The sequence below is a fragment of the Argiope bruennichi genome, chromosome 9 (genome assembly GCF_947563725.1).
Source record: "Argiope bruennichi chromosome 9, qqArgBrue1.1, whole genome shotgun sequence".
Lineage (NCBI taxonomy): Eukaryota > Metazoa > Arthropoda > Arachnida > Araneae > Araneidae > Argiope > Argiope bruennichi.
Genome location: NC_079159.1, coordinates 7,106,348 through 7,132,466, shown reverse-complemented (window position 1 = coordinate 7,132,466; position 26,119 = coordinate 7,106,348). Strand labels below are relative to the sequence as shown.

Sequence of the window (26,119 nt, the reverse complement as noted above, 5' to 3'; positions counted from 1 at the left end):
GAGAAATGATACAACTGAAAAAAATCACTAAGCAAATTGAACAAATTTTACATTGTGTTTTGAACCTTACAAGGTTTAAAAAATTATTTACACTTGATAAAGTCTGCAAAACACAAAGGAAAAATAGATTTTGTAAAATATGTCACTTTAATAATGAAGCTTTAAATAATATATTTTCACTATTTCTAAAAATAACTACATTAAACTAATAACAAATACAATTATTTTGACATGTCAAGATCAAATAAATATTATTGAACAATAAAATAGGGAACTGCTTTATTTTAAAACTTTATAAACACATAGGAAAAATATATATTTAACATTTTAAAAATAATTTCACTTGGATTTTTTTTAAATACCCCTGATTTCTATAATAAGTATAATAAAAATAATAAACTTAAACTGAGAACAACTAAGAGATTAAAAAAAAAAAAAAAAAAAAAAGACCAATCTGCTATAAAAATTACTTACCGTGGAAGTGTTGAAGGTCTATTGAGGTGATTAACAGGTGTCATTTTCTGATTGACAGTTGTCAAGGAATGATAATCGAGATCTCCATTTGTATTTCGAACACTATTCATAACATAAGTCTGTACTATTTCACGGTGGGGATTCTTCATGTTCGAATGTTCATTCAGTTTCAGAGTCACATTTTCATTGTTTATAGAATTGCTATTATGATCTGTATGGGAATTAGAGCTAGAAGATGGAATGAGGTTGTTTTTCGTTGTAGGAGCATTGCCTAAAGCTGCAGAGATACCATCCAAAATTTGTTGCAACGTATCGATATGATCATAATAGACCTGAAATTTTAAAAGTTTATTCTAATGAAAAAAACCAGACAAGTGAAAATTGTGCAAAGTTTATAAAACTCAAAAAATCGAAATTATCATATTAAAATAGAATTGCATAAAAAGTCAACCAACCTTTTGGTTGACCCTTGGTAGATTTTCAACCATGAGATTATGCAGAATGGCCAGTTCCTTTCCAATGTCAATGTATCCTTCAAATTCATTTCGTTTATTGAATTCTTTGGCTGGAGGACTCTGAAATTTAAAATAATCAAGAGTTTGTTTCAAACTCTACAGAAAAAGAAGTTTTAGTACATTATTTACAAAACACAAAAATTATTAAAATACAAAAAAACTTTTTTTTAAACAGTAACTATTTGCCATATATCAGATTATGAATAAAAAACGAACTTCATGACACATACTGCATATTATCAGACATTTTTCATTTATTGATAGTTAGTTATTCCGGGCCTGAATAATAATAAATGCAAACATTTTAAATAAAAATTATGCAAGGCTGTCATACCATAAAAATACTAATGATTAAAAATTTCAACAGTAATAATGTCTATTTCATCATAGCAGATAATAAATATGAGACTATTTAATATATTAAAGTTGTTATTTTTAAAATTTTAAAGCAATAGCAAATTGTGCATACAATTTATTAACATATATTATGTGTCAAAAATTACCTTGACAGGTTAATCAAAATAAAATATGTTATACCTTTAAGAAAAGCAGCAAAAAGTAATTTAAATAAATGCTTGATCACACTTTTTAAAAACCTGGATTGAAGTACAGAGTAAATAAAAACTGATAAAAATAAATATTTACTTAAAATATCATCTAACAAATATTATTTAAGATTAAAAAAGCTTCTTAAAAGTTATTTCAATCCTCTTACAAACTAAAATTGTTCTTTTTTCTATCAAAACAAATAATCTAAGTGTTAGTTTCAGTTGAAAATCATGCATTTAATACCATGGAAATGACTTTTATCAGATATTTAATAGTATGTCAGTATTCAGATTCTTAAAAAGTCAATTCAGTTAAAAATAAATTCTTAAAAGTCAATATTCAGATTCTTAAAAAAATTGAAGTATGAGAATAATGTATTCCAGCATAAAAGATATTCCAGAGATCCTAATTCTTTCTACTTATAAACTATAATTTGAATTTAAAATTTTTCTCTTTATATTTCTATTCTTTTTAATTATATGAAATTAAATGTATATATATTTCATTAGAATTTCTGCATACTTCATTAATAGTAATTTAATTTATTTCAGATAATTTAGGTATGACACTCTACACATGCAATGAAGAATAAAACTGCACAACCTGAGGAGATATTCGAAATAGATTTTTCTAATCAATTTCAATCATGAATTTTGCAATCTTATATGATACATAGAGAAGATATCAAATCATTAGAATACTTACAGAAATTTGTCTTAAAAATGCTTTCATTGTACTCCACTCCTTTTCAACAAAGCCATTCATGAATTCCATAAAACTTTCTTTGCCTCCAAATCTTAGAAAGAAAAATAACATGTTAAATAATCATAAAAACCAATTTCTGTAACAATCAGTTAAAAAAATAGCAATTATACAAATTCTGAAGTTATTTTCAAACTCTCAAAAAGCATAAAAGCAATGGATTGATAATTTTATAACAAAAAAGGAAGTTGAGCAAAACTTGTTAGAAAATCAAAGAATAAATTAACCTCTCCTTAATTCATGATCAGAATTGACATAATACAAAATTTAATTAGATTTACTAATTAATGCAAAAATGTTTACTCTAAAAAGTGCAAGAGATAGGGTACGTTATTATAAATAAAATAAAGTTTTAATTTTACTTTATAAGGAAATATATGAATCTGAGTACTAAAATAAGTATTTAATAAGAAAATTATTTTGAATACAAAAATAATTTATTGTATCTTACCTGGTGAAATTTGCTAAGGTCTGAATAGTTTTAGCTACCAAAGTCAAATTTCTAGCAGATTTACCCTGAGGATACTCTGAAAAAAGAAAAACAGTAAGATATATTAGAAAGATTATATAATAACAGCAAATATTTTTTTTAAATCCTCTTTCTATTCACATAAAGAAAAAGAAAATAGTCACACACTTATAAAACTTATTACACCAGAATCACTTTAAACTTCACCAATATGAATTTACAATAATTTTAATATAATATTAATGGCATTTCAAAATTTTGTGTTCAGAAAAAAGAATTCAATTGGCAAAAACCAGAAGTAGCCAGAGATACTTGAATTGCCAAAGATTGCAAGACACACCAATGTAAAATTATTTAGAAAAATATTTTGTGTCACTATTTCCAGAAGACAAAAAAATATACAATGTAAACAATAAAAACAAAAAAGTGGTATATTATCAAAAGAAGAAACTTCTTAAAATCCACTATTTATTAAAAATTAAAAACATTTGCTTTTAAATCAACAATAAATTTTAATCAACAGATTTCAAATTGAAAACAATATTAACACTATGCTGTCCACACATCTAATAAAGTTTCTTTTGCTTGATGCAGGAAGATTTTGTTTCTACCTCACACTATAGGCAGTTTTATATAGATTACTTATTTATTGATTTTTTTATATATATTTTTCGTGCAATACCAAAGTTGTGTTGCTGGATGGCAAAGTGATAAAATAACTTTCAAAATTTTGACTCAACCTAATACAGGGGTGTTTGTGGGACCCCAAAAAATCCCCTGAAACTTTTACGGACTTACTACCGGCATTTTGGAGTTTCGAGAAAGGGGGGGGGAATGAAAAATTACAATTATGAAGTATTGAATGACCTAATTATAAAAGTTCAATGAATTACTTTTTTTGCAAAATTAATAACCATAAATTTTCAAACATATAAACTACTACATTTTATGCAAATCTTTTAAATTACCTGAATTAATTCTTTTAAAAAAATTATCTAATTTCTGCTGCTTTTTTTTTATTTTCTGATGTTTGTGGGCTTGTCTTTCTTTTGTGGTGAACTTCATAATTGCAGGAAGGTTGACTTTTATTTTCCTCATTTACAGTTGAAGAAATTTCCTCGAGAACTGCACATGCAGAGGTAGAAGCAGTTTGCTTTTCTGCTAATGTAGAAGGTTTTTCAGAGACTTTTATAGGTGACTCATCTGAAATACATGTTTTTAAGTCCTCTTGATATGTTTTCCAACTTCTGTTCATATTCAGTAAGAGATCTCTGTGAATTGGATCAGTCATTGGATTTTTTGAGCCATATTTTTCACATGAGGTTTCTTTAGAAGCCATTAAATCATATTTAATAGTCTGCACTGCATCTAGGGAATCAATCTTAAGAGAGGTTCTATAGTCAGTGACAAGTGTATCCATTAAGTTGAATGCACTTTCCACTAATGGGCCATGGAAGCAGCTAAGGCAGGCTTTGACCAATTTAGCCAATGTAGGATACTTATAATCATTTGTGAAATCATCTTTTAAATTAAAAACTTTAGACCAATATTTATCAATTGTACACTTGACTTGATTTCCACTTTCATCAGATGTGTAGAGCATTTCTTTGGTGATATCAATATCACTCTGGTATAACCTTATTTCAGCTTCTACTTTTGACTTTTCATTATCACTAAAAATATGGGACATAAAAGATGATAATTTTTCAAAAGCTAATATTGTACTGGTTTTACCTCTTAGCTCTGGATCTAATGCTGTAAAACTAATTAGATATGAATTTTTAAGGGGTAATTTCTGTTTCATATGCTGAAATTTCTAAATGAAATTCTCTTGCGTACATAAATAAAAAAATATTTCAATAAGCGAAACGAAAAATTTACACGTGCATCAATAAATGAAACGAAAATTTTACACAGCGAAGAAAAAAAAGTTCCGAAGCGATCAATGACAAATAGCTAATACGGCGAAAAATCCCCCTTCTCTACTTATTGGCGCCACGCCAGTAGAGATAAGACCTTTGAACCCAGAGTCACGTTATCGCACATCTGGTCGAACGAAGTCTCCCCCTTTTTTTTCTGCCGCGCCTACTTGCCGAAAAGAATCCAGAAGAGAATGTCCGAGAACCGGGGGAATGAGTCATAACTCGCAATAAGGAAAGAACAAAAAAGAAGTTTTTCCCCCTTTTCACGCATTATCACTGCCTTTGGAGAAAGAAAGGAAAAGTTTTCACCACACACACTGACCTTGCGTTTTCTGCTTTAAAAGCAAACAAAATTACCCAGATCAAAATAAATAATTCATTATTATTCCTACTTCCTTTTGAACGACGATCCCCGGAAATTCCGGGGATCGAAGTTCAAAATCCCCGGAATTCCGGGGTTTCCCCGGAGCACAAACACCCCTGCTAATAATCATTAAAAAACTGGTACATTTATATTTCACTTTGCAGTAACATAAAATCAAACAGAAAAATTGATTAAATATAAAAGTGAAATCAAATTTTCTGAAACTTAAAATTCAAGAAGAAAATAATAAAATACAGACCTTGAGAAAGGTTGAAGAGACTGGGTGACAAAATAGCAGGGCAAAGGAACCTGAGAAAGATGGATGCACTGATCAAGTTATCACAAAGTTCTTCTTTGCCGCTGGCAGTCAGTCGCTTTCGACACTCGTAGAACACTTCACGGAGTTCACTGAAAAAAACATTAAATATCAGCATTTTGTCACTATTTCAATGATTCAGCTAACACAAAACATTGCAACTCAGAACTTATATAAGTATAAAGTTATCAGAATAATTTTACCATTTATGTAAGATTTTATCAACATAAGTACTTACTGAGGGAAGTTTGATGAGGAATTAATGATCTTTACCCAAACCATTTCTACATAAGTCATCAAATGTGACTGCTGACGCAACAAAGTAGCATTGTTCGTAACTTTCATAGGGTCAACCTGCATAAGGAAAGAACAAATAAATTAAGTTATTCTTATAAAAATTAAATAATCTGTGCCAGAAGTTAATTTAACTATTTTTTCCTAACAATTTTTCATTTTTTTTTAGTGTTTTAAAAGGATTTGTTTTAATTATTACTAATATCAAAATTTTTAGAAAATATTTTGAAACATTTTTTTTTTCTTTTAATTTTACTCTAGACCATAACTAGACAAAACTGAAGTATAACAAAATATTATACAGCGAACTGAACTGTACAAAACTAATTCTCTGACAACTTATTAAATAAGAATGAATGAGAAAAATTATATAAATTAATATAGATTATACTATAAATATTATAAATTAAATATTATAAATATATAAATTATATAGATTAATATTATAAATTTGTAATAAAGTAATAATTTACAACATAAATTAAAAAAACTAATTATAACTCACTTCACAGTCATCGTTTGAATCTAAAACCATTCTGAGAAAAACGCCCAAAGTATCTTGTAGGTACTGTAAGAAAATATAATATTATTCAATAACATTAGAAATGGCTAAAGAAATAAATAACTTTTCAAAAGTATTTTAATAAATAAAAAAACAAAAAGAGATACAATGAAATGTTCATAATAAAACTTTATCAATTCTGTCATAGAACATAAATAACAAAAAGTATAATTAATTGTTCAGACATTAATTCTTTTAAAAATAAAGTAAATATCATAATTTCAAACTAGCATGGAAATTAACCAACAAAAGATACAAGGATTTCCATAAGTTAAAGTTAAAAACACCTACCTTATCACCTAAGAGTTTCATATATGCTTCAGTAGCTTTAGTGGCTAGAGAATTTCCTCTGAAAGTCAAATGAAGGTCACCTGGATAACAGAAAATTCAAATTTAATTACATATTTTCAAAAAAAAAAATCATCCAAACTCAAACACTATAGCAAGTAATGCCAAAGAAGTAATTAACTCAGTTTATTTATATGCTGATAATAAAGGAGCAAAATCATACATAAAAAGGAAGAAAGTCAGCAGAAAACATGATATACATGGCCTGATTAACTCTTTTATACAAAAACAATAAATATAAAGGATATAGTAAATAGGATTTAGAGAGTATAAATTAAAGAATGCATTTTAGCAATTAAAATACACTTTTAGAAATAATTTCTATAATTTCAATTAAACTAAATAACATGAAGATAATTAAACAACATACCAATTTTTTCAATATCAAACATAACAAGTTCTGCCAGAAATTCCTTAGCCAAATTTTCTTTTTGCATTATATTTATTAATGTTGTAGCAACATCCTCCTAAAAAGGAAATAAAAAGATTTAAGTTTATTTATTTACTTTTGTAATATACACAATTAAAGTCATCAGATTACATAAATCAATGTACCTTTGCTCGGACACTTATGGCAGGCTCCAGCATTTCACACAGAATTTTATACTCAGACTTCACATACTGAAACAAAATATTTACAATTTATATAACTATTTTTTTATTTAAAAAAAAATGTTATAAAATAAAATTCTACTTCATTTACCTGTAAAAGATCTTTGTATACAATGAGAGGCAACACTTCTACAGTCTGGAAACGAGATTTGATTCTGATGGAAGGGCTGTCTTTCCCACTATTGTTTTTCTCTGTTGTTACAGGATACCTAAAATAGATACATATTAATTAAGGCATTGAACTTCAAACAGTTTTATTTAAAGAAATCAATATTATAAATAAATACAATAATTATCTTTGTCACATATTTTGAGATAAAAATATGTCACTTATCAATCTATTTACAACTCTAAAATTTAAATATACCATTTTACACGATTAACCTGAGTGATGATTTATATTATTTTTTATTGAACTGGCAAAAGAGAACTTAATAAAGTAAATGTCTTTAAAAAAAATAACTTACCAAATGCACTTTAAATGCTAAATCTTAAGGCACTGAACAGATAATTATTTTATTCTTTTTGTTATAAATTCTTAAATAATTACATAAGTAATAAAATAACAAATAATCAAGAACAAAGCTATCTTGCTACTTTATGCTAATAGTTTTTATATTGGAAATGCAATATATATAAAAACTTCAAATAGGAATTTTTAATAGATATTTTATGGATTTATGTAGGTAAGTGGAATGTACTCAAAATATGCAATTGGGAAGAGACTATAAAATAAATACACTACAAATGAAAAGGACAATATTATAACTTGGCATCAATTTTACCGAGGAAAAAAAAACACATTTTGAATGAAATTTCATTCAACTTTTAAATATATGCAGCATATTTTTTAGATGAAGTTTGTTTTAAAAGTTGGATGTTATCCAACACTTAAAAATAGTGCAATGTTTTGAAAATTTTTTGTTTAATATTCAATACAAGGGAGAAAAATGGTAAATAAATGTTGATAATTTGGTAATAAAAGAAATATATTTAGTAGCATTATATTAGTTATTTAGTAAGTAGGATTTCTTTTCCCATAAAGTCAGCCATCTAACTCCTCGACCTGCCACGAAGGCACACGGATTTAAACCATAAAAACTGAATGACCGGACCGCCGCAACAGCAACATTGGCAGGAACTGTGGTTGAGTCCTAAGGGCCGTCACCGGCCACAGTACAACCCTCTCCGAAGGCAGTACATCCCATCATCGATGGGAGGAGTCTTTTCCCATAAAGAAAATTCTGCCAAAAATTAAAATAGAAATGACAATATTCAATAAATTTTAAAGAGGCGAGAGTAAGAAAGCTTACCATTTTTCAAGCAAATGTTTTCCATTTATACTAGAGACAGGAATATGTACACAACCTGTGAAACAAATATAAGTGTGAAGGGTAGGCAAAAAAAATTGCATGTACATTCATTTCTAAGTTTATTATTTACCGTTAAGTTTACAATGTAACCAAAAACATTTCTTACCAATTAAAACATTTTTGTCCCTCCGCTTCTTCTTGTCCGCTTCTCTGTACAAATTTACATAAACACTGGCAACAGTAGGTAGACTACTGCAAAAGAATAAAAAAAATAAACTAAAAATCAGGTGACAAAGCACTGAAAAAAAAAATCTCCACGTTCAAACACATTCGTTAATTGTTTAATTTATTTATTCATTTTACATTCAAATGACTAGAACAAAATGGAAGCAATTGAACCCAACACTGCATTAATTTAAGAATTTATTTACATTAACTTGTTATCAATTATATATATATAAAATTTAACTAAAGTATATCTGTATTGAAGGTTTAATAAATATAGAGTGCAAAAATATTAATGGGAAAATCAATTTAAAAAAATTCTTAAGATTTAATATTCTATCTGCATAGATCATATTAAGTTAAAATAGCAACATCTTAAAGGAAAGGATGTATATTTTAGGCATAAACAAATCTGAAACTAAATCACTTTATAAAACATTCTATTATAGAAAGCTATGTACATCATATATAAGAGTTGAATTGTTAAAAGAACACTAAATATTGAAAACTATCCAACATATTCATGTAACACGTCGATGCAAATTAGAAAAAATCTTGTAAAAATTAATACTGAAATCTCAGTTTAAACAATTATGTATTGGAAGAAAATTACTTACTTGAACTCAAAATATTCACCCCAAAAACACATATCTCCTTTCTGTTTTGATGAAGTTCTAGCATATAATGTCTTGTCTAAGCATACTTCGCAGTAATATTTGCTAAAAAATAAATTTTATATTAATAACTAAACAGTGACATTTTTGAAATAGATACTTATAAAAAAATTAAACTAGACTTGATCAGGTTTTCTTAAATAGTATATATTTTCCTTAAATATTAACTTTAAACTATAATTGTATGCAAAGAACAAATACTGTCTGGAGATGAAAATCTATGGTATTGAGCTCGAAAAACAAATTACATATAGAAAAATTTTAATGTAAAATATTATCTAATTAAAAAACTTGAAAATAATTAAAATGCAGTTCCAAAACTAAAGAATTTAGTGATAAATATGAATACTGAAGAAATTTGAGGTTTATAGAGTTGTTTTTTTTTAACACCTTAAAAATCTATACAGTAAAATGTAAATTATAGCTACATAACACAACAACAGTACTTGCCTCTTTTTTGCAGACATTCCTTTCGCTTCTAGAACCCAAATTCTTAAAGAGTTTTCTTTCCGTCTAACATTGTCTTGGTTAGGCTGGATAGTTCTCCTCAGACTAGAATTAAAAACAGCTTTAAGACATCTTCAATCAAATTACATTATAGAACTAAATATTTTTCACTGAAATCATATAACCTCACTGAAATCATATAACCTTCATTAAATTATGGGTTTTTTTATTAACTATGATATCACTTTAATTTGTTTGAAGATATAAAATTACAAACATCAAAACATAGTTTAAATACAGGGTAAACCAACAAATTATTTTGGCCCTTTTTTTAGACTGAAAAAAAAAAAATGGAAAGCCTTTTTACTTTAAATATTACATAAAAATTTTTTTAAGAAAATGTAGTATTAAACATGAATTGTTTATTTTGGAACTAAACAATAAGAACAAAAAAATATTAGCTCAATCATAAGGAAAGAATATATATCCGTTAAGTTGAATGCAATATTACCTGTACAACCATTGATCTCTCTCTTCTTTCGTCCGACAAGTATAGAAGCGAGTGCCTCCACTAGAGATCATCTGGAAACAATTTTCTTGACCAATGAGACTGCTGTGAAGGGCTGCCACCTGTACATCTCCATGGGAGAGGTCAAGAGTGGCCAACACACCAGGACTAGACTGGAGGAGGGATTCGTGGGATCGAGATGTTCGTAGCATAGAAGGTGTCACACTGTACAGAAAATTTGTTTTATAAAATGTAAAATTTATTTTCAAATTGAAATTTAGCAAAGGAAGTGAACCAATTCTAATACACTATTTTAATGTATAAAAATATTCATTATATTTATGCATATTTAGAAATATGTGAAAAATTTACAACAAAAAAAATGATGGTTCTATAAATACCTGTCACCATCCATCGTACATCTTTTACGCTCTAGCTTTGTCACACTTTTAGTTCGTTTCAAAGGGTTGCTTTTAAAGGAGCGTTTGGAGAAAAAATTCTGGAAAAAAAATCAATCATGAATTATGTGATTTTTAATTTTCCAGTAAATCTCTCAATTTTAACAGTGAATTTTTACAATAATTTATGTATCGAAAATAGAAATATATATATTTTTCAGTTTATGAAATAAAAACAGACATAGCTATATTTTAGTGTTTTGAAAACATGTCTGAAAAATACAATTTTTACATCCATAAAAGTTTTATATTGATAAAAATAATCAATGATACTCATTTGAAACGGTAATGCCTTAGCACTTAACTATACAACTACTACTTGTTAAGAGCAGTGTCTTGCAAATGTGTTTCATTGCTTTTTATTATTATGTAATCCAAATTGTCTTAAACACTCAATTTGAATAACTATTCAAGTTTATGACCAATTTTTAGGCAAAAAAGCATGGAAGAATAACATTTATTTAACTGTATTTATAATTAACTGATAGGAAATTAGTACAATCTGTTTTCTATGAGACATACTACTGAGGTTATATGAGACATACTACTATAGCTATAGATGATGCATATAGCTGTGTAGTTTTACTAGTAATGATCTAAAAAATAATGTAACAAATCTTAAAAGTATTCAAGTGGCATATTATTTTAGTTTTTGAATATCATTCTTAATATAAAAAAAGTTATTACTAAAAAGGTAATAAATTAACAAAGTGAAAATTATACTCAGAATTATTTTAAAATTTTTTATCCACTACATCAAGAATTTACAAATAAATTAAACTGGTTTTTGTGAAACCGTTAAAAATCATTTTAGTCATTAAAATAGCCAGCAGCTAGAATACATCGTCAAAGCCTATTATAAAACTTAATAACTTGCCTTTATGCGAGCTAACTTTTTGGAAACCTTCAAACGCATTTTTTAAAGATCTTTAAAAATGTTCCTAATATTTTTCTAGAATATTTCCACGGTTGTAGAAGGCAATTCAAATTTAAAAGGAATAAATCATAGAAAAGTATTTCAAAAACAACAATCTTTATAAATTAAAACTAGGGACAGAGCAAAATCTTTGCTACAGAGAACTATTCACACGTGCGAGCAAAAACATGTCAAATTCCAAAACAAACATGTCACTAAAGAACGCACAAGTACCGGAAACATGCTTTGCTCGTTGACCAATGAATGGATGATGCGCAGAAAGTCGGGTGTTTACCTTTTACATTCCAAAGAGAAAGGATAGAGATGTTAATTTATGATCACAATACTAATACATTTGATTCATGATCATAAATAAAATTGATTTCGCCTTTCAATGGAGGACAATTAAAAGGAATAAATTATTTCTTACTATACGCAAAGAAATAATTATTAAAAAAATCCTAATAATTAGTAGTTTTGATTGTAATTAAAAAAGCAACTTGCACTCAGTAAGTTATATTTCCCTTATACAATCTTTAGGTTATAAAATATACAATAAGAAAATCTTGTATATATACCTAAACCGTTAAAAATAAATTACATCAACTTTCTGAAATTTTCCAAAATAAAAAAACATCTAAAGAAATTTCAATAATTTTTATCAATATTTAATATAATTATCCAATACGTTTTCTAATATTCTAGTAACTAAACTATTACAGAAATACAGATCTGAAAAGGTAATGGAATTCTTTAATACTTTTAAAAGAAAGGTACATCACTCATTTTTTCCCAAAATAAAATCCTTTTGTTAAAATAAACCATCAATGATTTAATGATTGTCATGGATTTTTAAATATAAGAATTGAATATATATTTAAAATAGGCGAATATGAATTAAAATAAAAATAAAACAGTTTTTTTTTTTCAAAAAAAAAGTTATAAATTAGCAAAGTGAAACATGTTTCCATAAGTATTTCGAAATTTTTTTCATTACACAAATATCTCCCCTCAATTACAATTTGTTTAATCCAAACGAAAACAGTGGGCACTATAAACCATACACATAACTAGAATCCCTTACTTCCCATACTGAATCATCAAAATTAACGAATCATCGTTGAAATATCAATGAACGAACATGTACTTTGACACTATGATGGAATTAGGTTTCAAAAAGAATCAATGCCTTAATCAGTCACAGTTTAAAAAAAAAAAAAAAAAAAAAAAATCGAAAGATTATTAATTCCTACCTCTCTCCCTTCTCCAAATACCATATATTTCTACCCCCCTCCAATACTAGTGTCTTTTTTGTTGTTGTTGTTATATGAAGGGAGACTTGTATAGATATAAAAAGGGAAGGGGGAAAAAATTAGATATTGGAGAACTTTCAAAAGCGAATAAAGCGCAAAAACAGATGCATTCTCTGAGTTCTTTTCAAACAAGAATGAAGGGGGGGGGGGACTGCGCTCTCTCCCAAACTAACGTACGTTGCGCTTGTCAAACAAAAACGATAGAGGAAAAGAAAAAATGGTTTTCGATTATTCTTTATCATTCCAAATTTGACATATTTCCTTTTCCTTCAATATATATATTGAAAAAAAAAAAAAAAACATTCCAGGTATAATGCACAAAATATTAAAATCCAAGACTTACACAGGTATAAAAAGACAAAAGTGGCAAGAAACTATACGAAAAAATAATAGTATTTCATTTGCATATTTTGTTTATTTGTATATATACTTTACATTATATATACTATTATTTAAAATTTTGACATGTATTATCTTTATTAAATTTTAGAGTTGGTAAAAAGATTTCAAATGAATAGCCCAATCCTTTAATTGATTATGACTTGGGATTGAATTTTTCTTATTTACAATATACAGGGTGGTTATAATTAAAGTTACCCTGTTAAGATCTACGTAGTGTACGCTCTAGTGGAAGGATGCCGAAGAAATTTGATATTTAGGTTGTATGGATCATAGGGAAAAGAAATCAGCAATAAAAAAAAAATTAGTTCAAATTTCGGCCGATAGATGGCTGTTCTCATGTACGATAAAAGGAGTTATGCAAATTTAGAGTAATTTTAAAAACCAGTATTCACTGCCGCAAAATCATTCTTCGCCATGTTGTTAGAGATGAAAGGAAGAGCTTTACTGATAAAGATGTTTTATCAGAACAACATAATTTGTCAGCTGCACAGCGAGAATATCGGCGCTTGAAAGACTTACGAAAAGGGCCAATGTCCAGGCAGGCCTTGAAAAAGATGATTATTAAATTTGAAAAGACTGGAGAGTTAGTTGGATGTGGTACAAGGAAGAGAACGGAAACGGATTTCAAATGAAACTGCGGAAGATGTCGCTCTTGCCGTGTCGAAAAAGCGTCTGATTCGTAATATTCTTCATCAAGTGCTCATGCGGCAACACGTGATTTACCCCTCCCCTGGTCTACAGTACGAAAAGTTCTTCGACCCATTGTAAAGTGGTATCCATGCAAGCGCTGAATCCTGCAGACCCGGAGAAACGAAATCAATTTGCTAGAATTTTTTTAGCCAGAATAGCCGTTGACAATTCATTGCCTTGGAACATTTTGTGGTCGGACGAGGCTCATTTTACCTAGGCGGAGCAGTTAATACTCAGAACTGTCGCATATGGGGTACTGCAAGTCCTAATGATGTGCATGAACAGTCTCTACATCCTGATTACATTACTGTATGATATGGTTTTACTGCTGATTTCATTCTTGGTCCCTTTTTCTTGAGGAGAACACGCCTTATGGCCCTCAAAGGTGTTCCGTTACGGGTGCCCGTTATCCATATTTTCATAAAGCTAAATGAATGGAGTTTTCATTCATTTATTTTATTTCAGTATACAGTGATGACTCGAAGTTGCTCTATTTTCCAACAAGAGGTTCCAATACCTTTCGTATGCAATTCTAGCTCGAAGATTACAAAGAAGAGGGAAGGAAGGCAAACAATTCTTTGGGCAACATTCCTTTAGGGCGAATGATTAACCCTTTGACTAACGATTTTACTTAACTTCCTAATTAGATGGTACATCCTATTTGGGACATTTATTATTATTTTAATTAATCTAATAATATAAGGGCGTTTGCGATGCTGAAGCGTGCTTAAGTGATTTTTACATTTTAAAGTACTTTTGCTTAATTTCAGACTTAAAATTAAAAATTTAGTAGTTTGATGCGCGAGTCGGATTCGTTATTGTGTGCGGAGGGTAAAAAAAGATGATCGCTCTCCACAATCACCTAATCCATCATATTGACTTCATTTTGGATGTATATTGCAAAATTTCTTGACCTCTTCGAATGATTTTTCTAGCGCACTCTCTAGTGCTGCGAGATATGCCCTGATAGAAGATGTTTCAAAATTTCTTCTAGTAGGGCAGAAAAAGTTTCGAAACATTATTCTCATTAAATACCATTTTATAACTTCTAACATCCTTGTGCTTTAGCCAAACCTCGTTGGTTTTATCATTAAAAAGGCTTTTACTTTTAAAAATATCGACTGTGAAATAGAACGATAGATGTTTGGTAGGATATGCACCACTGGCTTCAAGTTTGGCTCATCCTTTTTAACCCTTATCACTCCTATATCCAGTTTGATAGCATTGTTTTCACATTCTTGTTGGATAATGAATATTATAATAGGAAAAACCATCGAATTAACTTCCAGTAATTATAGCAAAATTCCAACTATTTCTGTGATTTTTAAGCACTAGAAGGAATAATTATATTTGTATAAGTATAATAATGCATCTTATCACTTTTAGGAATGCAAAAGGTTAATCCCTTTTCATACAGCGGATGCCTATAGCCGTATTCCTACGACCTGTCCGCCAGCAGACGAGGCACGCTTTCCCCTTGTCGGTAAACTAAACAGGCATCAGAGGATCCCAGATAACCGCAGGAGAGGGTTAAGGGGGGGGGGACGTGCCTCGTCTGCAGGCGGACAGGTCGTAGGAACACCGCTTTATGAAGGGTGCTAAGTCCGCCCGTGACAAAAATAACTCAAAAACGCTCCGAGCTAGACGGATGAAATTTAACATATGTAATATCTTTACACCGAATTATGAGCAATAATGTATTCAGAGGAAGTCTGCCTGTCCGGTTAATTATAAATTAACACAGCTACAAAACGAAGAGAGCTACATAACTAAAATTCAATAAACAGGCGTAACATCTATACTGTAGACAACTATCCAATTTTGAGCCAAATCAAACAAGGGATTGGACGTCTGTCGGTCTACACTCTCAGAAGCATGCAAACTCGATTAACTCAAAAACACAATGACTTAAATACATCAAATTTGGTATGTGATTTTGCGACTACAACTGCAGTTCGGCGCCAAATTTTGGTTTCATTCGGTTAGAAAAAATATCATAGATTAATACATATATACATACATATATTTTCTACATATATTTAATGCATATATTTTCTACATATCAGAGATTAATACCCAAAATATCGCCAAGTATTACACAACAAATTGAGCAAAAATGCTAAATCTACGCCAAAGATGAATATTTCAGAACTTTTGCACGCCAATACCATATAAGACGTTTTCTGCCTTACCGAAGTTCACGATTTTTTGAGGGGGGGGGGATAACATCTTTATTACAGTATGTGATGAAATTTTGGGGAGACCAAACCTGTTGATTTATTTTGTAGTTAAGATTTTCGACAGCGCTGTTGGTTTTAATGGGAGTGCAAAGTATTTTACTGTAATAGTACCGTTAACATGAGTTTCTAACAATTATAGGCAGAACAGATGATTTGCAGTTTCATAAAACTTTCGAAAAATGAATTTCGCTGCAAAATTTAGCATTTCAGCAGTGTCAGGGAAAACAGAAAGACCAAAAGACTATGAAGATTAAAAACGGATAATAATAATAATAATAAAAATTCATTTCTTCGATGCCAGGACATGATCGTAGTGTCAGCGTAACGGTACTTAAACGGTGACATGTTTTTTTTTAAATGAATTCCGCGCGATTGACGCTAAAAAGCAGTGGAGTGGTTCGTTACCTTCGAAGTTATTTTCGGCGGGTCAACGGAGATAATCAAACCGCCCACCGAATTGTTTCAATCTTCAAAGCGTGACTAACAGGAATTCTCAGGGGAATCGGAAGATTATACAAGTCTCTTTTTTCACAGTCCACAACCCTGAGAAGCTTTGGAGAAGAGCCGCGCAAGAAGGTCAACCGTACTTTTGTCTTATTCTAAGACAAGTAGAAAGGAAATAATTGGAGATATTCCTTCACCCCCCCCCCCCTCCATTCGTTTCCACAAGAATGATTCAGATCATACTTACACTGCTTTAAAAATGTTCGCCATTCGATTACGATTTTCTTTCCGATTCGGGGATCAGCCAAAAGATCATTTCGATACATTTTTAGACACAAGTTGTCAGATGAACCGACATCGAATTTCCTGTCGACTTACAGAGTTGCATCAAGGTGAACTGGTAGCAGCCAATGCAAGGGCAAATGTAATAATTTTTAGATCCATAAAAATTATTACAAAAGAGGGGGGGACAGGGAAATTAAGTAGGTAAATTCCAATACAAAGGTGAAACTCATTAACAGAACCTTCAATCTTATATTAAAGTTTCGTTTGCAATGTATCAAAGACTAAATATAATAAATTCAAAATATGTAAACATTCTGATTAAATCAGAAATGATAAAAAGCATTAGAAATATTCACTTAAAAATTTAGAATAAATTAAGTTTCAATTTAAAGAAATAAAAATAAAAAAGAAAGCTAAGATTTCTAAATTATACAGAATATAGTGGCATGTAGAAGATATGTCAAAGATTAAACATATTAACGTCTTATTTTTAAGCTAAATGAAAGTTATTTAAGAGCGGGTCAATCATGATCAGATGATGCGGACGGCACCTGAGTATTTGCTTTCCAAACTTCAGTGTCACATCAACGTAAGAACTTTTGACTTTCAGATTCAAAGTGATACACGGCGTGTTTTTGATTTGGTAGAATCTAGTTTCGAAATTAGATGCCACCGAATTGAAGCAGAATCTTACCACCTTAGTCCACATCAGTAAGAGAAGATATGACTGACGACGAAATAAGTCAGCGTGTACTAGGCCCACATATATGGTAAGCCTTTCGTTGAATCGGGTATCAAACCAATGCCTCCCTGACTACAAACTCGATACATAACCATCAATTCATCGATTCACAAGGTTGGAAAATTAAATCTAAATGGACAAAGTAATTTATAATTTATTAAGTAGAATTAAAAAACTTTTGATTTTCAAATGATAACAGTGGTTACTATAGCATTACTGATTTTACCAAAGACGATTTCAAATACCATTACATATTTTTGTACATTGCAAGAAAGCATTCTCATGTAAATCCGGCAGGAGTGGTCTCCCTGAAACTTTCTCGTATAATTCCTCATAAATTCCGTCTCCCGCATAATTATATACCTCTTTCGCTTAATAAATTCTTCTTAATTCTTCTTCTGTTCTCATTTTAATTCTTCTTAATAAATTCCTAATAAAGATTTAGTTCCTCAGTTCAGAGTGCTCAAATTTTTATTTTCAGAGTACCGCATATGAGCCCTTTGTGCTTCATAGTAAAGAGAAGAAAATCAAGTTTGCATTTTGGACGTCTTTTTGTAAGCCAATGCGAACCAATATCTCATACAGAAGTACAATTCAATAACAAGATGACATGATAAATTTCATTCATCCGCCCTGTGTTTTTACATATTCTCAATTACACAGACCGTCAGACAATCGATCCTCTCACAGATTTGTTTGAAAATGGGATACGGATCTACATTTTAAATTCTAAAAATGTATGTTAATTTTATCCATTAATTCATTGCGTTTTGTAGCTATCATATTCACTTGTATTGGGCAGACAGACTTCCTGCACATGAATTTTGTTCACATTTTGATGGAAACCAACAAATTTCTTGTTTGATATTAAAATTCATTGCGAATTCATGTTTAAATTAACCCTTTGACTACACATTTCTTTGAAGCGACTACTGTATTTGAAGCGCATTTAATTTTTTGAACATGTGAATGCAGTAGCTTTTACGTAAGAATTCATTTATTTCTTATTATTCAGAGTATATACCACAACACGATATTAAGATGACTTAAGCTAAGTAGAATTGCAAAAAGAAAAAAAAAATGTTAACCTAAATTCAAACAAACATGTAAAGTTTCGACATGTCAATTGTAAACCAAGGGGTTAACATGCTCACAGACAGACAAAGAAACAGAATTCTAAAAAATGAGATATTCGAAGTCGAGAAAATCTGATACGTGGAGATTTGTCAAAATTTCGCGTTCTAATTTTTTGACGATTATTACAATACTTTCTCTGTACTGTGTAGAAGAAAGTGTAAAAAAGGACAGTATATGCACTCATTATAGGAAAAGAGCGAGAACATATTGCACACGAGCGTTCTTTATCCGCCATCTATGCATTTTTATTGAAAACTCGCTGGCAATCCTTCACACTTAATGGCGTGCAATTAACGCGAGGCATATGCCGATTACATTTTAATGCCCCAGAGAAATCTTTCGCGAAAGTTGAGCATCGATGATCCGCCCCATCGCACTGCACGTCCATTTCCCACGGCGAATATGTTAATACAAAACCGCAGTTCTCGGAGAAAGCTAGTCATGTATTAACCACCTTTAAATGTCCGGAACATGAAAAGGAAATAAACCCAACCAGCGGAACGAAGCGATTTTATTAGGAAATGCGTTTCTGGAACGGAATCAATCGACTTTGTCCGAAACTTTTCCAGAATTTCAAATCTCCGACCCCCTCCCACACATACTTTTGGCAGGGTTGCTATAGAGACAGAATGACAACAAACCACTGGTGTGGTCTTATGGATCGAAGCGCCTAAAGTGAAGCGGAAACAATATCAGCGTTCATTTAATTGCAGGAGATGATAGAAAACAACAAATTCGGATACCTTGTTTCAATTGTAACAATGCTTAGAATGTAACCAGATTAAAACGCTACAATAGAGAAATCAATAATTTTCTAACGTTACTGAAACGGTAAAAATCTATTTACATAACAAAAGGAATAGACGGAATTTTAATGTCATATTTCTCGAATTATATATATTAAGTGAATTGAATGAAACACTTTAGAGAAACTTTGAATTATAAATTTCAAAGTATTTTTAATCGGCATCGAAAGCTGCTTTATAAAAGTTTCATATTTTCTTATCGTGATCTGGTAATATGATATAAAATTTATAATTCGGATTTTCGAAATCTTAATTATCTGAAGTGTGAATACAATTCTTTTTTCCAGTAAAGTTATCAAATAATTCATTTGGAAAATTATTTCGCCCATATTTATGATAAAAACAGAGGAAAATCTTTCTTTTTTTTTTTAATTAAAAAAAACACCCATTTATTAACATCAATATAAATTGCCAAAAACTTAAAAATCCATTTTTGTTTCGCTCTCTCTCACTCTCTCTGTCTGTTTTTCTTGCACACGTCAGTTTTTAAAAAAAAAAATCCTACAAATTAGTTTTATGTCATATCTATCAATTTGGATGAATTAAAATAGGTGATAAAACACTTATTTGTTTCGCTCAATAGTCACCTTCTTAAAAGTCTTTAGGGAATTACTTACGGCTCATAGGGTCTGGGAATATACAATGCCCTACCATGGTTTAATCGTCTCATATATTAAATCATTGATAGTAGTATTTATCAAAGGTATTAAGTAAAATATGAGAAGAAAACTCAAAAATTTCATTTCGTTCATGGTTATACAAACAATTTCAACTAAAATCAATAACTATAATCAAATAAATACAAGAATAGCTGCGCAGTGTGTCATAAAATCAAATAAGCAATAGTCAGATTCTAATGTGTTAAAACGCGAGGCTAGTGCTCAGGCACTAGGGAACGGAACACCAATGTTTTTCAGTGCATAAATATACTCCCTGATTAATTTTGTTTTGCACGCGATGTCTAAAATCATCAGCAATCTAATAAAATTTTCTTTTCATGCCTTAAATATTCAAAAATAATGCAGGGAAAAAAGATTTGCTCCAATTCCTAGACAACTTCCAAACAACACATATTTCTGTCACAGCGCACTGTTTGGTAGTAAAGCATTTTCGATCCAATTTGTGAAAGGAAGAAGGTACTGTAAGTATCTAGCATCATTTTCATTTTCTCTTCCAGAGACGGTAGAAATGAGTTTCTCTAAAAAAGTTTCTGCTGCAGAAATTTTTTTAGCGAGAATAAATTTTTAATAAATTTTAAATAAAATAATGTAGGAATTATTTTACTTCCTTAAATAAATAGGAAAGTAACTTCCACACATGTGTATATATTGTAAGATGATAGATTGCCGGATTTTTTAACATGTTCAATGTCATGAGCATCTCCCGTGAGCTAGATCTATTTTCGAATTATATCGAACCATCTCTCTAATTAGATGATCCCTTCTCTAGTATAAGTGATATCAATGAAGGGGGTCATCTAATTAGACAAATGGTCGGAATATGAGGCCTGAGCTGTGGTAGTGAACGTGTTCATTGGTCAGCAATGTACCGAGAAACTTTATCAACAACGGTAAGATTTTTTAAAAAAATAATCGAAAATATTTATTTTAAAGTTTAATTTTTAATTAAAACCAATTAAAAATCAATAATTGTTTAGTTTGATTACATTTGCCTACATCTTATCAAAAAAAACTTCTTTTATTGAATAATAATTAAAATTATACAAAATTATTTTTTTAAAAGGCAAAATTTTCATTATACCTATTGGCATCACTGCACAATGTAGGACAGATTACAGTATTTCTATGGCTACAATATACGAGTTACCACTGAAACACAATTTACATATTTGAATGCACTTTAGTTTTAATTCAGAATAAATGACATTTTCATTAATGGAATTCACTATTTAAACAACAATGGATATTCAAAATGTTTTTCGAGACTTTTCTACGGCCCTGAGACACGTAATCACACGTATTACTCATGCACCGGCGATGCGGTCGATTGCAACTTTCTGCGTACTATCTATCAACTTACTACGTTTTATCTGTCTCAGGCTATTTAGATAAGAGATAAAAATTTCTGCGGATTGCAGAGTTTGAGAACATCTTCAAATATGCGGTATTCGATTCAGCCCTCATACATCGTCCCAGCAGAATTCAGGTCCCTAGGGCAAATAGTGTTCCAGATGCACGCCATTTCATAAAGTCACCCTGCTGATCTAAAATTTAATCCAAAATTCGGATGATAAAAAATATATATCAAATAACTTTTATCCAGCTCGTAGTATTTTTGAGTTACCTAGAATTTTTAGATGTATATAGACCAATAGGCAAGACTTTCCTCAAATGAATAACAATCAAAATTCGACACTGATCCATAATTTTGATGTTAAAACCACAACCAAATCTTGCTCGTGTCACTCTTTCCATTTATCCGAATCATCGTGCCCACATTCAGACAGACTCCATTCCGAAAATGTGTTTGTCGAAATCTCTTGTTCGAATCTTTTGAAGATTACATTTTCTCTTTAAACACTTCGTATATGAGACACTAAAAATTATTTTACAATAAACTTCAGAAATTTTTTTAACATATTAATTGCCGGATTAGGCGCCTATGCTTTACAGATAATGTGTAATTGTGCCAAACCATCTATTCTATTCGATGACCCCTTCCCCTTCTATAGTTAAGAGAGAGCGAAGAAGGGGGTCATCTAACTAGATAGAATATTAGGTATGAGTCGTGGCAGCGAATGCATTAAAGTAAAGATCCGATCGATTCCACTATTTTGGTTCTTTGAAAAAAGGCACATAAGAGTAATCATCACACAGCCAGGCATGCCTTAAAAGCTACCAAACATGCAAAATAGGCTTCAATTAAGAAGTAAAACTTCGAAAAAGGAAAAAGTTAAAGTCATTAATTCTTTTTTCTTCATTTTAGAGGACGAGTTCCCATAATTCCTTTCATCAGAAACTGTGCCATTTAAAGTGAACCGTCCTGCATTCTACGACCTTGCAGTTGGATTGAAAAAAAAAAAAAAAAAAAGGCAAAGCGTTAGCGTTGCATTGCGCACTATTTCGATAACATTACACAACCGAAAAAAAATAAACAGAAAAGCTACGCGCAAATAGATGCCCTCTAAATGCTTTCTGTCTCGTTTCCCGTTTGGGGAACAAATTAACATTTAAAAGGATCCCAGCACAATATCTCCGGAACTGCTTACAGATAATTGGACTTCCCCAGCCATTTTATACGAACAGAATCTTTTCCACATTGTGTAGTTCTTTTTTTAATTCATCTCAGAGAAGAATGATGAAAAAGACTTGCATCTTCACAAAACAGAACGATATGATGCTCTTGTTGTCGTCCGACGAACCCCAATTAATGATACAGAAACAAAGCCGATCGAATTTCAAACGAGAAAGAAGATGAACGCAACAATATCGGACTGACCAGTTGACCTCCCGACAATGAATACAGATAGTTGTTATTTAAAATTTGTATAATTATTCTTTCCAGATTCAAATTCATGTTCTTCTTACAGCAGCAATAAAAAGGATGAAATCTGCATTAACATAAGAATTAGAATAGTTTGTTTTGTATTTGCGAGTCAACTTTTCAGTGGTGCCTAATGCCATTGTATTCACATTTCAATCAAATGATCCTTTTTCTTAAAAAAGAATGGACTATATAAATAGTCAGAATATCATTTGAATGGAATCAACTGCATTTATGTTCATATGACAACGAAATAAAATTTTATATTGAAGGATATTTTTTTTGCATGTGGTTCATGAAATACACATAAATTAGGCGCATTAAACCTACACTGTATAAATAGGTCATATCTGAGATCTTACCATTTTTGCATTTTATCAGATTAATCTACACTTATAATAACGATGAATGTCAGTGTATTGGCGCTCAACAAGTAAGACCAATTGACCTAGAGCTAGCTACCATATATATTTTGGAAAGTAAAAATGAGCATTTCGGATCGTTTAAATTTTGTTCAAAATTTTACTTAATTGAAAAAAGCTATATTTTGATTTGTTTTTCCGATAATTTCGGAAACGTATCCCATACAAAAAATCTTCTTAAACTGTTTAAAAATCTAAAAAATTATCTTTTCAATGATGCCAATTTAGTTATTAAAATTTTTTAACTATATTTAATTAACTTTTAAATATATTTTTCATTGTTATGAATGAATCTGAAATCGTTTTCATTTTTGCACCAAATATTTGAACGCATGATTTCTTCTATTGCTAAAAGCTAAAGGAAAATTTTATTTAATAAAGTATGTAGTTTACAGAACGATAAAAAGGTGAAATTATAATGCCACTAAATATAATCAACAAATGAAATGAACATAACAGCTTTATGATGTCATAGAACTAGTCCCCATTAGAAAAGTTCATATATACAATGAATAAAACTTATGTAAAACTATTAAAATAACACGGCTTTAATGACTGACAATTTAACGGAATAATGGACATGAAGTTGTATCTAAACGATTTAACTGAAATTAAATATAATCAATATCACCGGCGAACCATCTGGTAGCCAATGGCGATTAGTTTTGAATATATGTATAATTTATAAATAAAATTACTTACTATATTTCTGATTAGAAAAATTGTTCCACTTCAACTTAAAAATTGGAATTATTATTTAAAAATTTAATTTCAACTTGAATTAATATTATATATATTTCCTAACTATTATCCAACATTTTTTTACACTCATTTACATAAATTTGCAAATTTATGTTAAAATACATAAAAAAGGATTAAGCCAATTAAGATTAAATTTTGCAATAGTGTAATAAAAAACTATCCACTATATAAAAATTTTAAATGGGCAAATATGGAAACTTGTCTGTATTTATTTATATTAATCTGAAGCTAATATGAAGAATAATAACCAATTCCTAAACTGAAGGAAAATTCCATAAGGGGCGGATAAGGCAAATTATATGGAGGAAAAACCACCACTTTTAACCTGCTTCTTGTTCCTATGTCCCTTTGCTCTTTTACTTAACTTCGCATGGCAAACCACGCGAGGTATTTCTTGGCTAAAATTCCTCCTCGAAAGCCAAGCAGGAGCATCGGGCGAAGGGAGGAATCTCCAACTTCCATATTAATGTAATCACCGTTTTGCAGAATAAATTTTCCACGCGATTCTGTATCCGTAACTGAAATCAAGCTTCAAAAGATTACATTTCGCCGGGTGCATCGCGCTAAAATATTTGAGGGGGCGCCGTTTCAGTAACATTCTGGAGAATCACGATCGCAAGCCTCAGAAGGGGGAGGGGCATCGAGTACCCAATCAGAACCGTCGTAGCATTATAATGTTTTCAGGCTTGATTCGTCTATAGTATTTTTGCTTTAAGTTATATTACAGCGCTAACGAGCGTTTAAAGATAACATTATTTAAATATATCCCACTCCCGGTGAGTATAAAACTAGTAATTAAAATAATACAAATTATTTCTAAAAAATATATTTAAGAAATTTTGAAAAATTTTAAGTAATAATTCTTTCATCATGTTTATAGCAATATACTGACAGCATATTAGTCTATAAACTGCATCATATTAAAAGAATTGTTTTAATGTAATACATGTTTTTTGAGAGAGAGAGAGAGAGAGAGAGAGCAAAGCGAGTGGTGAGGAGTCACATGCTAGACTGGCTTGTATCAGTCTGTGTTGAATGCTTATTTGAAGAGAACTTTTATGTTCACAGTGAAGAAGTTTTGCCAGATAACGCAACTTCGAGGGGTTTGAGCAAGTACTGTGGATCCTTAATCGACAAGATTTTGTCTCTAGTCAAGATTATGAGGTCAGACGTAGGTAACAACGACATCGATGAGCTAGTGGAGGAATATAGCCGGAGCAACCGAAGAAAGGATAATTATGGAAAGCATTCTGTGTCAAAGCAAAAAGTTACGGAGGAACTTTGGTTAGAGTGGAAGATATAAATGATGACGCAGAACAAAAATCTTCAGTGAAATAAAACAGATTTCATTGCATCGCCCTAGTAAGACAGTAGATATAAGCGAAAAAAATTCATTTAACCAAATCATTTGCCAAATCGAAGCCAAATTTGTCTTTGTCGCCAAATTTCGAAGCGTAGTCAAAGACAAATGTCATTACACAATTTTCTCGTGAAACAAAACATACATTATATATAATAAATTAGATTATTTTCGGAATAGCGCGTCTTGTCCTATTTAACATGGATTCCTGTGGAAAAAACTGCTTCGTTTAAAATGAATGAATAACGAATGTTTTGAATGACGAATGAGATTCGGGAACGAAT

General features: G+C 30.3%; 1 protein-coding gene across 12 annotated transcripts in view; it reads right to left on the bottom strand.

Moving 5' to 3' along the window:
- The window catches only part of LOC129983872 (ras GTPase-activating protein nGAP-like), a 425,698-nt gene that overhangs the window by 7,785 nt on the left and 391,794 nt on the right, over window positions 1-26,119 (bottom strand). For 10 of the 12 annotated variants that reach the window (XM_056093540.1, XM_056093542.1, XM_056093541.1 and 7 more), the window contains 17 exons: window positions 10,756-10,853; window positions 10,358-10,579; window positions 9,850-9,951; window positions 9,343-9,444; window positions 8,667-8,752; window positions 8,501-8,555; window positions 7,279-7,396; window positions 7,131-7,196; window positions 6,946-7,042; window positions 6,519-6,598; window positions 6,171-6,233; window positions 5,610-5,725; window positions 5,315-5,463; window positions 2,752-2,827; window positions 2,244-2,334; window positions 930-1,085; window positions 475-806 (listed from right to left, as the gene is read on the bottom strand). In XM_056093540.1, the coding sequence (XP_055949515.1) occupies window positions 475-806; window positions 930-1,085; window positions 2,244-2,334; window positions 2,752-2,827; window positions 5,315-5,463; window positions 5,610-5,725; window positions 6,171-6,233; window positions 6,519-6,598; window positions 6,946-7,042; window positions 7,131-7,196; window positions 7,279-7,396; window positions 8,501-8,555; window positions 8,667-8,752; window positions 9,343-9,444; window positions 9,850-9,951; window positions 10,358-10,579; window positions 10,756-10,853 (2,009 nt within the window). The remainder of the gene's footprint in view (window positions 1-474; window positions 807-929; window positions 1,086-2,243; window positions 2,335-2,751; window positions 2,828-5,314; window positions 5,464-5,609; window positions 5,726-6,170; window positions 6,234-6,518; window positions 6,599-6,945; window positions 7,043-7,130; window positions 7,197-7,278; window positions 7,397-8,500; window positions 8,556-8,666; window positions 8,753-9,342; window positions 9,445-9,849; window positions 9,952-10,357; window positions 10,580-10,755; window positions 10,854-26,119) is intronic. The other 2 variants (XM_056093543.1, XM_056093551.1) reach the window with 1 other exon arrangement.